The sequence below is a fragment of the Manis pentadactyla genome, chromosome 10 (assembly GCF_030020395.1).
Source record: "Manis pentadactyla isolate mManPen7 chromosome 10, mManPen7.hap1, whole genome shotgun sequence".
NCBI classification, from domain to species: Eukaryota; Metazoa; Chordata; class Mammalia; order Pholidota; family Manidae; genus Manis; species Manis pentadactyla.
Genome location: NC_080028.1, coordinates 35,741,222 through 35,756,655, shown reverse-complemented (window position 1 = coordinate 35,756,655; position 15,434 = coordinate 35,741,222). Strand labels below are relative to the sequence as shown.

Here is a 15,434-nt window from a genome sequence, read left to right as displayed (position 1 = left end):
TGTGTTGCACAGCACTCCCCATGCCCCCCCGACATTATACATGTTAATCATAAGGCCCCCTTTCTTCTTCCACCCCCTTCTCCCTCCCTTTCCACCTATCTTCCCCAGTCCCTTTCTATTTGGTAACTGTTGTTCTTTCTTGGGTTCTGTGATTCTGCTGCTGTTTTGTTCCTTCTGTTTTTCCTTTGTTCTTATACTCCCGAGATGAGTGAAATCATTTGGTACTTGTCTTTCTCCACCTGGCTTATTTCACTGACCATAATACCCTGTAGCTCTATCCATGTTGTTGCAAATGGTAGGATTTGTTTTCTTCTTCTGGCTGAATAATATTCCATTGTGTATATGCACCACATCTTCTTTATCCATTCATCTACTGATGGACACTTAGGTTGCTTCCATTTCTTGGCTATTGTAAATAGTGCTGCGATAAACATAGGGGTGCATCTGTCTTTTTAAAATTGGGCTGCTGCATTCTTAGGGTAAATTCCTAGAGGTGGTATTCCTGGGTCAAATGGTATTTCTATTTTGAATTTTTTGAGGAACCTCCATACTGCTTTCCACAGTGATTGAAATAAATTACATTCCCACCAGCAGGGGAGGAGGGTTCCCCTTTCTCCGAATCCTCGCCAGCATGTGTTGTTTGTCTTTTGGATGGTGGCAATCCTTACTGGTGTGAGGTGATATCTCATTGTGGTTTTAATTTGCATTTCTCTGATGACTAGCGATGTGGAGCATCTTTTCACGTGTCTGTTAGCCATCTGAATTTCTTATTTGGAGAACTGTCTGTTCAGCTCCTCTGCCCATTTTTTAATTGGATTATTTGCTTTTTGTTTGTTGAGGTGTGTGAGCTCTTTATACATTGTTGATGTCAACCCTTTATTAGATCTGTCATTTATGAATATATTCTCCCATTCTATAGGATGCCTTTTTGTTCTATTGATGGTGTCTTTCCCTGTACAGAAGCTTTTCAGCTTGATATAGTCCTATTTGTTCATTTTTGCTTTCGTTTCCCTTGCTGGGGGAGATACGTTCATGAAGAAGTCACTCATGTTCATGTCCAAGAGATTTTTGCTTATGTTTATTCTAAGAGTTTTATGGCTTCATGGCTTACATGCAGGTCTTTGATCCATTTCAAATATACTTTTGTGTATAGGGTTAGACAATGATCCTCATTTCCTCCTCTTTTGCAGCCACCATCTCGGACTTTGGAGCTACGACCCAGATCAACAGCAGCGGTGGCAGCACAACCTCATCACACGTCACATCTGGGGTGTCAGCAGGCCCCGCTGCCAGTGGGGACTTTGGGATGAGCATGTCAGCCCCCCACAGCAGCTCCACCACTAGTGCATTCAACTTTGTGGCAGGACGGAGTGGGAGAACTGGTGGCACGGCCCATTTCTGGGGATGCCTGAGTGAGAACTCCCTTGGTGCAGCTGGCCAGAGCACACTGTTTGCCATCTACGTGGCCAGCACACCTCAGAACACGTCTGTGCTTGCAGGTGAGATGTGGAATGGGCTCAGTCTGCAAAGCCAAGTGCTGTTTTAAGTGCCAACATAGTCTACACTCCTGGAGCTCTACGCTGTGGTGAAGAGACTGATGTTATCTGTAAACAGCGTCAGGTAGCAGTGTAACTCATGACAGGAGGAGCTATTAGGTAGGCAGTGGGAGCCTTTCTGAGACAATAGGAAACTGAGGCCATGGCTGTAGTTCCAGAGTTGGGAGCAGGGACAACGGCTGGGGGTGAGGGCGTTCCAGGCACAGGAGCAAAGGCCCGAAGTCAGAGATGAGCTTATGTTTTCATGAACAGAGAAGAACCAGGTGTGGCTAGAGGTTTAAAAAGGAAAGTGGGATAAAATGATGTTAAGAGACAGGCAGTAAAGAAGATCATTCAAGGCCTTTTAAAATGTTTTTTATTTTTTGGTATTAATCTGCAATTAGATGAATAACATTATGTTTATTAGGCTTCCCCCTTCAACAAGTCCCCCCCACGAACCCTATTATAGTCACTGTCCATAAGTGTAGTAAGATGCTGTAGAATCACCCCTTGTCTTCTCTGTGTTGCCCAGCCCTCACTTTGCCCACCGACCACATTGTATATGCAATTTGTAATGCCCCCTTTCTTTTTTTTGCCCTTATCCCTCCCTTCTCACCCATCCTGCTCAGTCCCTTTCCCTTTAGTCCATTTCAATAGGTAGTCCATTCTTGGGTTCTATGATGCTGCTGCTCTTTTGTTCCTTCAGTTTTTCATTGTTCCTATACTCCAGAGATGAGTGAAATCATTTGGTGATTGTCTTTCTCTGTCTGGCTTCACTGAGCATAATATCCTCCAGCTCCATACCTATTGTTGAAAATGGTAGGATCTGTTTTCTTCTCTTGGCTGAAAAATACTCCATTGTGTACATGTACCACACCTTCTTTATCCATTCATCTACTGATGAATATTCAGGTTGCGCCCATTTCTTGGCGATTGTAAATAGTGCTCAGAAAAACATAGGGTTGATTCTGTTCTTTTCAAAATGGACTGCTGTATTATGAGGGTAAATTCCTACGAGCGGTATTCCAGGGTCAAACGGTATTTCTGTTCTGAGCTTTTTGAGGAACCTCCATATTGCTTTCCACAATGCTTGAACGAATTTACATTCCCACCAACAGTGTAGGAGGGTTCCCCTCTCTCCACAACCTTGCCAACATTTGTTGCGGTTTATATTTTCGATGGTGGCGATCCTTACTGGTGTGAGGTGATATCTCACTGTGGTTTTGATTTTCATTTCTCTGATGACAAGTGATGTGGTGCATCTCGTCATGTATCTGTTGGCCACCTGAATTTCTTCTTTGGAGAACTCCCTGTTCCGCTCCCCTGCCCACATTTTTATTGGAATATTTGCACTTTGTTTGTTGAGGTGTGTTAGCTCTTGATATATTTTGGATGTCAACCCTTTATTGGACCTGTCATTTATGAATATATTCTCCCATGCTGTAGGATGCCCTTTTCTTCTGTTGATGGTGCCCTTACCTGTACAGAAGCTCTTAAGCTTGACAAAGTCCCATTTGTTCATTTTTCAGTTCTTTCCCTGGAGAGGTATGTTCACGAAGAAGTCGCTCTTGTTTATGTCCAAGATATTTTCGCCTGTCTTTCTCTAAGAGGTTTATGGTTTCCTGGCTTACATTCGGGGGTTCGATCAGTTTTGAATATACTTTTGTGTATGGGGTTAGACAATGATCCATGTTTGCTCCTTTTTTGCAGCCATCACCTCCGGCTTTGGAGCTGTGACCCAGCCCACCAGCTGTGGGACCAGTACATCCGGGTTTGGCAGCACCATCTCAGCGCCCTTCACATCTATGGTGTCAGCAGGCCCCACTGGCAGTGGGGGCTTTGGGACAAGCGTGCCTGCCCCCCACAGCAGCCCTACCACCGGGGCACTTGGCTTTGGGTCAGGGCGGAGTGGGAGAACTGGTCCCAAGAACCCCTTTTGGGGAGCCTTAAAACCGAGCTCCCTGGGTGCAGCTGGCCAGAGCACACCAACTGCTTTCCATGTGGCCAGCACGCCTCAGAACACTCCTGGGTTTGCAGGTGAGTTTTGCAATGGGTTCGGTCTGCAGTGCCAGGCGCTGTCTTAAGTGCTGACACAGTCTCCGCTTTCGGAGCCGTATGCTGTGGTGAAGATTTAGACGTTATCACAAAAGTTATCTGTGAACAGCGTCAGGTAGCAGTGTAACTCATAACCGGAGGAGCTATTTAGGTATTCAGCGGCAGCCTTTCTGGGACAATAGCAAACTGAGGCCATGGCCGCAGTTCCAGGTTTGGGAGCAGGGGCAGCGGCGGGCGGTGAGGACTTTACAGGCACAGGAGCAAAGGCCCAAAGGCAGAGATGAGCTTATGTTTTCGTGAGCAGAGAAGAGCCAGGTGTGGCTAGAGGTTATAAAGGAAAGTGGGATAAACTGACATGAAGAGACAGGCAGAAAGGAAGATCATTCACAGCCTTTTAAAATGTTTTTTTTTCTTGGTATCTATCTACAATTACCTTAAGAACATTGTATTTATTTGGCTTCCCTCTTCACCAAGTACCCCGCACAAACCCCATTAGGGTCACTGTCCATCAGCTTAGTCACATGCTGTAGAATCACTGCTTGTCTTCTGTGTGTAGCCTAGCCATCCCCGTGCCGCCCCACATTATACATGCTAATCATAATGCCCCCTTTCTTTTTCCCTGCCCTTACCCTCCCTTCCCACCCGTCTTCCTCAGTCCCTTTCTCTTTGGTAACTGTTAGTCCATTCTTGGGTTCTGTGATTCTGCTGCTGTTTTGTTCCTTCAGTTTTTCCTTTGTTCTTATACTCCCGAGATGAGTGAAAACATTTGGTACTTGTCTTTCTCCGCCTCGTTCATTTCACTGAGCATAATCCCCCCTAGCTCCAACCATGTTGTTGCAAATGGTAGGATTCATTTTCTTCTTATGGCTGAATTATATTCCATTTGCATACATTCATCTACTGTTGGACACGTAGGTTGTTTCCATTTCTTGGCTGTTGTAAATAGTGCTGCGATAAACATAGGGGTACATGTGTCTTTTTCAAAATTAGGCTGCTGTATTCTCAGGGTAAATTCCTAGGAGCGCTATTCCTGGGTCAAATGGTATTTCTGTTTTGAGCTTTTTGAGGAACCTCCATATTGCTTTCCACAATGCTTGAACGAACTTACATTCCCACCAACAGTGTAGGAGGGTTCCCCTCTCTCCACAACCTTGCCAACATTCGTTGCGGTTTATATTTTCGATGGTGGCGATCCTTACTGGTGTGAGGTGATATCTCACTGTGGTTTTAATTTTCATTTCTCTGATGACAAGTGATGTGGCGCATCTTGTCATGTATCTGTTGGCCACCTGAATTTCTTTTTTGGAGAACTCCCTGTTCAGCTCCCCTGCCCACATTTTTATTGGAATATTTGCACTTTCTTTGTTGAGGTGTGTTAGCTCTTGATATATTTTGGATGTCAACCCTTTATTGGATCTGTCATTTATGAATATATTCTCCCATGCTGTAGGATGCCCTTTTCTTCTGTTGATGGTGCCCTTACCTGTATAGAAGCTCTTAAGCTTGACAAAGTCCCATTTGTTCATTTTTCAGTTCTTTCCCTGGAGAGGTATGTTCACGAAGAAGTCGCTCTTGTTTATGTCCAAGATATTTTCGCCTGTCTTTCTCTAAGAGGTTTATGGTTTCCTGGCTTACATTCGGGGGTTCGATCAGTTTTGAATATACTTTTGTGTATGGGGTTAGACAATGATCCATGTTTGCTCCTTTTTTGCAGCCATCACCTCCGGCTTTGGAGCTGTGACCCAGCCCACCAGCTGTGGGACCAGTACATCCGGGTTTGGCAGCACCATCTCAGCGCCCTTCACATCTATGGTGTCAGCAGGCCCCACTGGCAGTGGGGGCTTTGGGACAAGCGTGCCTGCCCCCCACAGCAGCCCTACCACTGGGGCACTTGGCTTTGGGTCAGGGCGGAGTGGGAGAACTGGTCCCAAGAGCCCCTTTTGGGGAGCCTTAAAACCGAGCTCCCTGGGTGCAGCTGGCCAGAGCACACCAACTGCTTTCCATGTGGCCAGCACGCCTCAGAACACTCCTGGGTTTGCAGGTGTGTTTTGCAGTGGGTTCGGTCTGCAGTGCCAGGCGCTGTCTTAAGTGCTGACACAGTCTCCGCTTTCGGAGCCGTATGCTGTGGTGAAGATTTAGACGTTATCACAAAAGTTATCTGTGAACAGCGTCAGGTAGCAGTGTAACTCATTACCGGAGGAGCTATTTAGGTATTCAGCGGCAGCCTTTCTGGGACAATAGCAAACTGAGGCCATGGCCGCAGTTCCAGGTTTGGGAGCAGGGGCAGCGGCGGGCGGTGAGGACTTTACAGGCACAGGAGCAAAGGCCCAAAGGCAGAGATGAGCTTATGTTTTCGTGAGCAGAGAAGAGCCAGGTGTGGCTATAAAGGTTATAAAGGAAAGTGGGATAAACTGACATGAAGAGACAGGCAGAAAGGAAGATCATTCACAGCCTTTTAAAATGTTTTTTTTTCTTGGTATCTATCTACAATTACCTTAAGAACATTGTATTTATTTGGCTTCCCTCTTCACCAAGTACCCCGCACAAACCCCATTAGGGTCACTGTCCATCAGCTTAGTCACATGCTGTAGAATCACTGCTTGTCTTCTGTGTGTAGCCTAGCCATCCCCGTGCCGCCCCACATTATACATGCTAATCATAATGCCCCCTTTCTTTTTCCCTGCCCTTACCCTCCCTTCCCACCCGTCTTCCTCAGTCCCTTTCTCTTTGGTAACTGTTAGTCCATTCTTGGGTTCTGTGATTCTGCTGCTGTTTTGTTCCTTCAGTTTTTCCTTTGCTCTTATACTCCCGAGATGAGTGAAATCATTTGGTACTTGTCTTTCTCCGCCTCGTTCATTTCACTGAGCTTAATCCTCCCTAGCTCCAACCATGTTGTTGCAAATGGTAGGATTCATTTTCTTCTTATGGCTGAATTATATTCCATTTGCATACATTCATCTACTGTTGGACACGTAGGTTGTTTCCATTTCTTGGCTGTTGTAAATAGTGCTGCGATAAACATAGGGGTACATGTGTCTTTTTCAAAATTAGGCTGCTGTATTCTCAGGGTAAATTCCTAGGAGCGCTATTCCTGGGTCAAATGGTATTTCTGTTTTGAGCTTTTTGAGGAACCTCCATATTGCTTTCCACAGTGCTTGAACGAATTTACATTCCCACCAACAGTGTAGGAGGGTTCCCCTCTCTCCACAACCTTGGCAACATTTGTTGTGGTTTGTCTTTTCGATGGTGGCGATCCTTACTGTTGTGAGGTGATATCTCACTGTGGTTTTAATTTTCATTTCTCTGATGACAAGTGATGTGGTGCATCTTGTCATGTATCTGTTGGCCACCTGAATTTCTTCTTTGGAGAACTCCCTGTTCAGCTCCCCTGCCCACATTTTTATTGGAATATTTGCACTTTGTTTGTTGAGGTGTGTTAGCTCTTGATATATTTTGGATGTCAACCCTTTATTGGATCTGTCATTTATGAATATATTCTCCCATGCTGTAGGATGCCCTTTTCTTCTGTTGATGGTGCCCTTACCTGTACAGAAGCTCTTAAGCTTGACAAAGTCCCATTTGTTCATTTTTCAGTTCTTTCCCTGGAGAGGTATGTTCACGAAGAAGTCGCTCTTGTTTATGTCCAAGATATTTTCGCCTGTCTTTCTCTAAGAGGTTTATGGTTTCCTGGCTTACATTCGGGGGTTCGATCAGTTTTGAATATACTTTTGTGTATGGGGTTAGACAATGATCCATGTTTGCTCCTTTTTTGCAGCCATCACCTCCGGCTTTGGAGCTGTGACCCAGCCCACCAGCTGTGGGACCAGTACATCCGGGTTTGGCAGCACCATCTCAGCGCCCTTCACATCTATGGTGTCAGCAGGCCCCACTGGCAGTGGGGGCTTTGGGACAAGCGTGCCTGCCCCCCACAGCAGCCCTACCACCGGGGCACTTGGCTTTGGGTCAGGGCGGAGTGGGAGAACTGGTCCCAAGAACCCCTTTTGGGGAGCCTTAAAACCGAGCTCCCTGGGTGCAGCTGGCCAGAGCACACCAACTGCTTTCCATGTGGCCAGCACGCCTCAGAACACTCCTGGGTTTGCAGGTGAGTTTTGCAATGGGTTCGGTCTGCAGTGCCAGGCGCTGTCTTAAGTGCTGACACAGTCTCCGCTTTCGGAGCCGTATGCTGTGGTGAAGATTTAGACGTTATCACAAAAGTTATCTGTGAACAGCGTCAGGTAGCAGTGTAACTCATAACCGGAGGAGCTATTTAGGTATTCAGCGGCAGCCTTTCTGGGACAATAGCAAACTGAGGCCATGGCCGCAGTTCCAGGTTTGGGAGCAGGGGCAGCGGCGGGCGGTGAGGACTTTACAGGCACAGGAGCAAAGGCCCAAAGGCAGAGATGAGCTTATGTTTTCGTGAGCAGAGAAGAGCCAGGTGTGGCTATAAAGGTTATAAAGGAAAGTGGGATAAACTGACATGAAGAGACAGGCAGAAAGGAAGATCATTCACAGCCTTTTAAAATGTTTTTTTTTCTTGGTATCTATCTACAATTACCTTAAGAACATTGTATTTATTTGGCTTCCCTCTTCACCAAGTACCCCGCACAAACCCCATTAGGGTCACTGTCCATCAGCTTAGTCACATGCTGTAGAATCACTGCTTGTCTTCTGTGTGTAGCCTAGCCATCCCCGTGCCGCCCCACATTATACATGCTAATCATAATGCCCCCTTTCTTTTTCCCTGCCCTTACCCTCCCTTCCCACCCGTCTTCCTCAGTCCCTTTCTCTTTGGTAACTGTTAGTCCATTCTTGGGTTCTGTGATTCTGCTGCTGTTTTGTTCCTTCAGTTTTTCCTTTGCTCTTATACTCCCGAGATGAGTGAAATCATTTGGTACTTGTCTTTCTCCGCCTCGTTCATTTCACTGAGCATAATCCCCCCTAGCTCCAACCATGTTGTTGCAAATGGTAGGATTCATTTTCTTCTTATGGCTGAATTATATTCCATTTGCATACATTCATCTACTGTTGGACACGTAGGTTGTTTCCATTTCTTGGCTGTTGTAAATAGTGCTGCGATAAACATAGGGGTACATGTGTCTTTTTCAAAATTAGGCTGCTGTATTCTCAGGGTAAATTCCTAGGAGTGCTATTCCTGGGTCAAATGGTATTTCTGTTTTGAGCTTTTTGAGGAACCTCCATATTGCTTTCCACAGTGCTTGAACGAATTTACATTCCCACCAACAGTGTAGGAGGGTTCCCCTCTCTCCACAACCTTGCCAACATTTGTTGTGGTTTGTCTTTTCGATGGTGGCGATCCTTACTGTTGTGAGGTGATATCTCACTCTGGTTTTAATTTTCATTTCTCTGATGACAAGTGATGTGGTGCATCTTGTCATGTATCTGTTGGCCACCTGAATTTCTTCTTTGGAGAACTCCCTGTTCAGCTCCCCTGCCCACATTTTTATTGGAATATTTGCACTTTGTTTGTTGAGGTGTGTTAGCTCTTGATATATTTTGGATGTCAACCCTTTATTGGATCTGTCATTTATGAATATATTCTCCCATGCTGTAGGATGCCCTTTTCTTCTGTTGATGGTGCCCTTACCTGTACAGAAGCTCTTAAGCTTGACAAAGTCCCATTTGTTCATTTTTCCTTTCTTTCCCTGGAGAGATATGTTCACGAAGAAGTCGCTCTTGTTTATGTCCAAGATATTTTCGCCTGTCTTTCTCTAAGAGGTTTATGGTTTCCTGGCTTACATTCGGGGGTTCGATCAGTTTTGAATATACTTTTGTGTATGGGGTTAGACAATGATCCATGTTTGCTCCTTTTTTGCAGCCATCACCTCCGGCTTTGGAGCTGTGACCCAGCCCACCAGCTGTGGGACCAGTACATCCGGGTTTGGCAGCACCATCTCAGCGCCCTTCACATCTATGGTGTCAGCAGGCCCCACTGGCAGTGGGGGCTTTGGGACAAGCGTGCCTGCCCCCCACAGCAGCCCTACCACCGGGGCACTTGGCTTTGGGTCAGGGCGGAGTGGGAGAACTGGTCCCAAGAACCCCTTTTGGGGAGCCTTAAAACCGAGCTCCCTGGGTGCAGCTGGCCAGAGCACACCAACTGCTTTCCATGTGGCCAGCACGCCTCAGAACACTCCTGGGTTTGCAGGTGAGTTTTGCAATGGGTTCGGTCTGCAGTGCCAGGCGCTGTCTTAAGTGCTGACACAGTCTCCGCTTTCGGAGCCGTATGCTGTGGTGAAGATTTAGACGTTATCACAAAAGTTATCTGTGAACAGCGTCAGGTAGCAGTGTAACTCATAACCGGAGGAGCTATTTAGGTATTCAGCGGCAGCCTTTCTGGGACAATAGCAAACTGAGGCCATGGCCGCAGTTCCAGGTTTGGGAGCAGGGGCAGCGGCGGGCGGTGAGGACTTTACAGGCACAGGAGCAAAGGCCCAAAGGCAGAGATGAGCTTATGTTTTCGTGAGCAGAGAAGAGCCAGGTGTGGCTAGAGGTTATAAAGGAAAGTGGGATAAACTGACATGAAGAGACAGGCAGAAAGGAAGATCATTCACAGCCTTTTAAAATGTTTTTTTTTCTTGGTATCTATCTACAATTACCTTAAGAACATTGTATTTATTTGGCTTCCCTCTTCACCAAGTACCCCGCACAAACCCCATTAGGGTCACTGTCCATCAGCTTAGTCACATGCTGTAGAATCACTGCTTGTCTTCTGTGTGTAGCCTAGCCATCCCCGTGCCGCCCCACATTATACATGCTAATCATAATGCCCCCTTTCTTTTTCCCTGCCCTTACCCTCCCTTCCCACCCGTCTTCCTCAGTCCCTTTCTCTTTGGTAACTGTTAGTCCATTCTTGGGTTCTGTGATTCTGCTGCTGTTTTGTTCCTTCAGTTTTTCCTTTGTTCTTATACTCCCGAGATGAGTGAAAACATTTGGTACTTGTCTTTCTCCGCCTCGTTCATTTCACTGAGCATAATCCCCCCTAGCTCCAACCATGTTGTTGCAAATGGTAGGATTCATTTTCTTCTTATGGCTGAATTATATTCCATTTGCATACATTCATCTACTGTTGGACACGTAGGTTGTTTCCATTTCTTGGCTGTTGTAAATAGTGCTGCGATAAACATAGGGGTACATGTGTCTTTTTCAAAATTAGGCTGCTGTATTCTCAGGGTAAATTCCTAGGAGCGCTATTCCTGGGTCAAATGGTATTTCTGTTTTGAGCTTTTTGAGGAACCTCCATATTGCTTTCCACAATGCTTGAACGAACTTACATTCCCACCAACAGTGTAGGAGGGTTCCCCTCTCTCCACAACCTTGCCAACATTCGTTGCGGTTTATATTTTCGATGGTGGCGATCCTTACTGGTGTGAGGTGATATCTCACTGTGGTTTTAATTTTCATTTCTCTGATGACAAGTGATGTGGCGCATCTTGTCATGTATCTGTTGGCCACCTGAATTTCTTTTTTGGAGAACTCCCTGTTCAGCTCCCCTGCCCACATTTTTATTGGAATATTTGCACTTTCTTTGTTGAGGTGTGTTAGCTCTTGATATATTTTGGATGTCAACCCTTTATTGGATCTGTCATTTATGAATATATTCTCCCATGCTGTAGGATGCCCTTTTCTTCTGTTGATGGTGCCCTTACCTGTACAGAAGCTCTTAAGCTTGACAAAGTCCCATTTGTTCATTTTTCAGTTCTTTCCCTGGAGAGGTATGTTCACGAAGAAGTCGCTCTTGTTTATGTCCAAGATATTTTCGCCTGTCTTTCTCTAAGAGGTTTATGGTTTCCTGGCTTACATTCGGGGGTTCGATCAGTTTTGAATATACTTTTGTGTATGGGGTTAGACAATGATCCATGTTTGCTCCTTTTTTGCAGCCATCACCTCCGGCTTTGGAGCTGTGACCCAGCCCACCAGCTGTGGGACCAGTACATCCGGGTTTGGCAGCACCATCTCAGCGCCCTTCACATCTATGGTGTCAGCAGGCCCCACTGGCAGTGGGGGCTTTGGGACAAGCGTGCCTGCCCCCCACAGCAGCCCTACCACTGGGGCACTTGGCTTTGGGTCAGGGCGGAGTGGGAGAACTGGTCCCAAGAGCCCCTTTTGGGGAGCCTTAAAACCGAGCTCCCTGGGTGCAGCTGGCCAGAGCACACCAACTGCTTTCCATGTGGCCAGCACGCCTCAGAACACTCCTGGGTTTGCAGGTGTGTTTTGCAGTGGGTTCGGTCTGCAGTGCCAGGCGCTGTCTTAAGTGCTGACACAGTCTCCGCTTTCGGAGCCGTATGCTGTGGTGAAGATTTAGACGTTATCACAAAAGTTATCTGTGAACAGCGTCAGGTAGCAGTGTAACTCATAACCGGAGGAGCTATTTAGGTATTCAGCGGCAGCCTTTCTGGGACAATAGCAAACTGAGGCCATGGCCGCAGTTCCAGGTTTGGGAGCAGGGGCAGCGGCGGGCGGTGAGGACTTTACAGGCACAGGAGCAAAGGCCCAAAGGCAGAGATGAGCTTATGTTTTCGTGAGCAGAGAAGAGCCAGGTGTGGCTATAAAGGTTATAAAGGAAAGTGGGATAAACTGACATGAAGAGACAGGCAGAAAGGAAGATCATTCACAGCCTTTTAAAATGTTTTTTTTTCTTGGTATCTATCTACAATTACCTTAAGAACATTGTATTTATTTGGCTTCCCTCTTCACCAAGTACCCCGCACAAACCCCATTAGGGTCACTGTCCATCAGCTTAGTCACATGCTGTAGAATCACTGCTTGTCTTCTGTGTGTAGCCTAGCCATCCCCGTGCCGCCCCACATTATACATGCTAATCATAATGCCCCCTTTCTTTTTCCCTGCCCTTACCCTCCCTTCCCACCCGTCTTCCTCAGTCCCTTTCTCTTTGGTAACTGTTAGTCCATTCTTGGGTTCTGTGATTCTGCTGCTGTTTTGTTCCTTCAGTTTTTCCTTTGCTCTTATACTCCCGAGATGAGTGAAATCATTTGGTACTTGTCTTTCTCCGCCTCGTTCATTTCACTGAGCTTAATCCTCCCTAGCTCCAACCATGTTGTTGCAAATGGTAGGATTCATTTTCTTCTTATGGCTGAATTATATTCCATTTGCATACATTCATCTACTGTTGGACACGTAGGTTGTTTCCATTTCTTGGCTGTTGTAAATAGTGCTGCGATAAACATAGGGGTACATGTGTCTTTTTCAAAATTAGGCTGCTGTATTCTCAGGGTAAATTCCTAGGAGCGCTATTCCTGGGTCAAATGGTATTTCTGTTTTGAGCTTTTTGAGGAACCTCCATATTGCTTTCCACAGTGCTTGAACGAATTTACATTCCCACCAACAGTGTAGGAGGGTTCCCCTCTCTCCACAACCTTGGCAACATTTGTTGTGGTTTGTCTTTTCGATGGTGGCGATCCTTACTGTTGTGAGGTGATATCTCACTGTGGTTTTAATTTTCATTTCTCTGATGACAAGTGATGTGGTGCATCTTGTCATGTATCTGTTGGCCACCTGAATTTCTTCTTTGGAGAACTCCCTGTTCAGCTCCCCTGCCCACATTTTTATTGGAATATTTGCACTTTGTTTGTTGAGGTGTGTTAGCTCTTGATATATTTTGGATGTCAACCCTTTATTGGATCTGTCATTTATGAATATATTCTCCCATGCTGTAGGATGCCCTTTTCTTCTGTTGATGGTGCCCTTACCTGTACAGAAGCTCTTAAGCTTGACAAAGTCCCATTTGTTCATTTTTCAGTTCTTTCCCTGGAGAGGTATGTTCACGAAGAAGTCGCTCTTGTTTATGTCCAAGATATTTTCGCCTGTCTTTCTCTAAGAGGTTTATGGTTTCCTGGCTTACATTCGGGGGTTCGATCAGTTTTGAATATACTTTTGTGTATGGGGTTAGACAATGATCCATGTTTGCTCCTTTTTTGCAGCCATCACCTCCGGCTTTGGAGCTGTGATCCAGCCCACCAGCTGTGGGACCAGTACATCCGTCTTTGGCAGCACCACCTCAGCGCCCTTCACATCTATGGTGTCAGCAGGCCCCACTGGCAGTGGGGGCTTTGGGACAAGCGTGCCTGCCCCCCACAGCAGCCCTACCACCGGGGCACTTGGCTTTGGGTCAGGGCGGAGTGGGAGAACTGGTCCCAAGAACCCCTTTTGGGGAGCCTTAAAACCGAGCTCCCTGGGTGCAGCTGGCCAGAGCACACCAACTGCTTTCCATGTGGCCAGCACGCCTCAGAACACTCCTGGGTTTGCAGGTGTGTTTTGCAGTGGGTTCGGTCTGCAGTGCCAGGCGCTGTCTTAAGTGCTGACACAGTCTCCGCTTTCGGAGCCGTATGCTGTGGTGAAGATTTAGACGTTATCACAAAAGTTATCTGTGAACAGCGTCAGGTAGCAGTGTAACTCATAACCAGAGGAGCTATTTAGGTATTCAGCGGCAGCCTTTCTGGGACAATAGCAAACTGAGGCCATGGCCGCAGTTCCAGGTTTGGGAGCAGGGGCAGCGGCGGGCGGTGAGGACTTTACAGGCACAGGAGCAAAGGCCCAAAGGCAGAGATGAGCTTATGTTTTCGTGAGCAGAGAAGAGCCAGGTGTGGCTAGAGGTTATAAAGGAAAGTGGGATAAACTGACATGAAGAGACAGGCAGAAAGGAAGATCATTCACAGCCTTTTAAAATGTTTTTTTTTCTTGGTATCTATCTACAATTACCTTAAGAACATTGTATTTATTTGGCTTCCCTCTTCACCAAGTACCCCGCACAAACCCCATTAGGGTCACTGTCCATCAGCTTAGTCACATGCTGTAGAATCACTGCTTGTCTTCTGTGTGTAGCCTAGCCATCCCCGTGCCGCCCCACATTATACATGCTAATCATAATGCCCCCTTTCTTTTTCCCTGCCCTTACCCTCCCTTCCCACCCGTCTTCCTCAGTCCCTTTCTCTTTGGTAACTGTTAGTCCATTCTTGGGTTCTGTGATTCTGCTGCTGTTTTGTTCCTTCAGTTTTTCCTTTGCTCTTATACTCCCGAGATGAGTGAAATCATTTGGTACTTGTCTTTCTCCGCCTCGTTCATTTCACTGAGCTTAATCCTCCCTAGCTCCAACCATGTTGTTGCAAATGGTAGGATTCATTTTCTTCTTATGGCTGAATTATATTCCATTTGCATACATTCATCTACTGTTGGACACGTAGGTTGTTTCCATTTCTTGGCTGTTGTAAATAGTGCTGCGATAAACATAGGGGTACATGTGTCTTTTTCAAAATTAGGCTGCTGTATTCTCAGGGTAAATTCCTAGGAGCGCTATTCCTGGGTCAAATGGTATTTCTGTTTTGAGCTTTTTGAGGAACCTCCATATTGCTTTCCACAGTGCTTGAACGAATTTACATTCCCACCAACAGTGTAGGAGGGTTCCCCTCTCTCCACAACCTTGGCAACATTTGTTGTAGTTTGTCTTTTCGATGGTGGCGATCCTTACTGTTGTGAGGTGATATCTCACTGTGGTTTTAATTTTCATTTCTCTGATGACAAGTGATGTGGTGCATCTTGTCATGTATCTGTTGGCCACCTGAATTTCTTCTTTGGAGAACTCCCTGTTCAGCTCCCCTGCCCACATTTTTATTGGAATATTTGCACTTTGTTTGTTGAGGTGTGTTAGCTCTTGATATATTTTGGATGTCAACCCTTTATTGGATCTGTCATTTATGAATATATTCTCCCATGCTGTAGGATGCCCTTTTCTTCTGTTGATGGTGCCCTTACCTGTACAGAAGCTCTTAAGCTTGACAAAGTCCCATTTGTTCATTTTTCAGTTCTTTCCCT

At 46.2% G+C, this 15,434-nt stretch overlaps 1 protein-coding gene across 1 annotated transcript in view; it reads left to right on the top strand.

The window, feature by feature from the left end:
* Window positions 1-15,434, top strand: part of LOC130679260 (nuclear envelope pore membrane protein POM 121C-like) — a 135,733-nt gene that overhangs the window by 12,798 nt on the left and 107,501 nt on the right. The window contains 1 exon segment of the mRNA XM_057487883.1: window positions 1,191-1,499. Coding sequence (XP_057343866.1) covers window positions 1,191-1,499 — 309 coding nt within the window.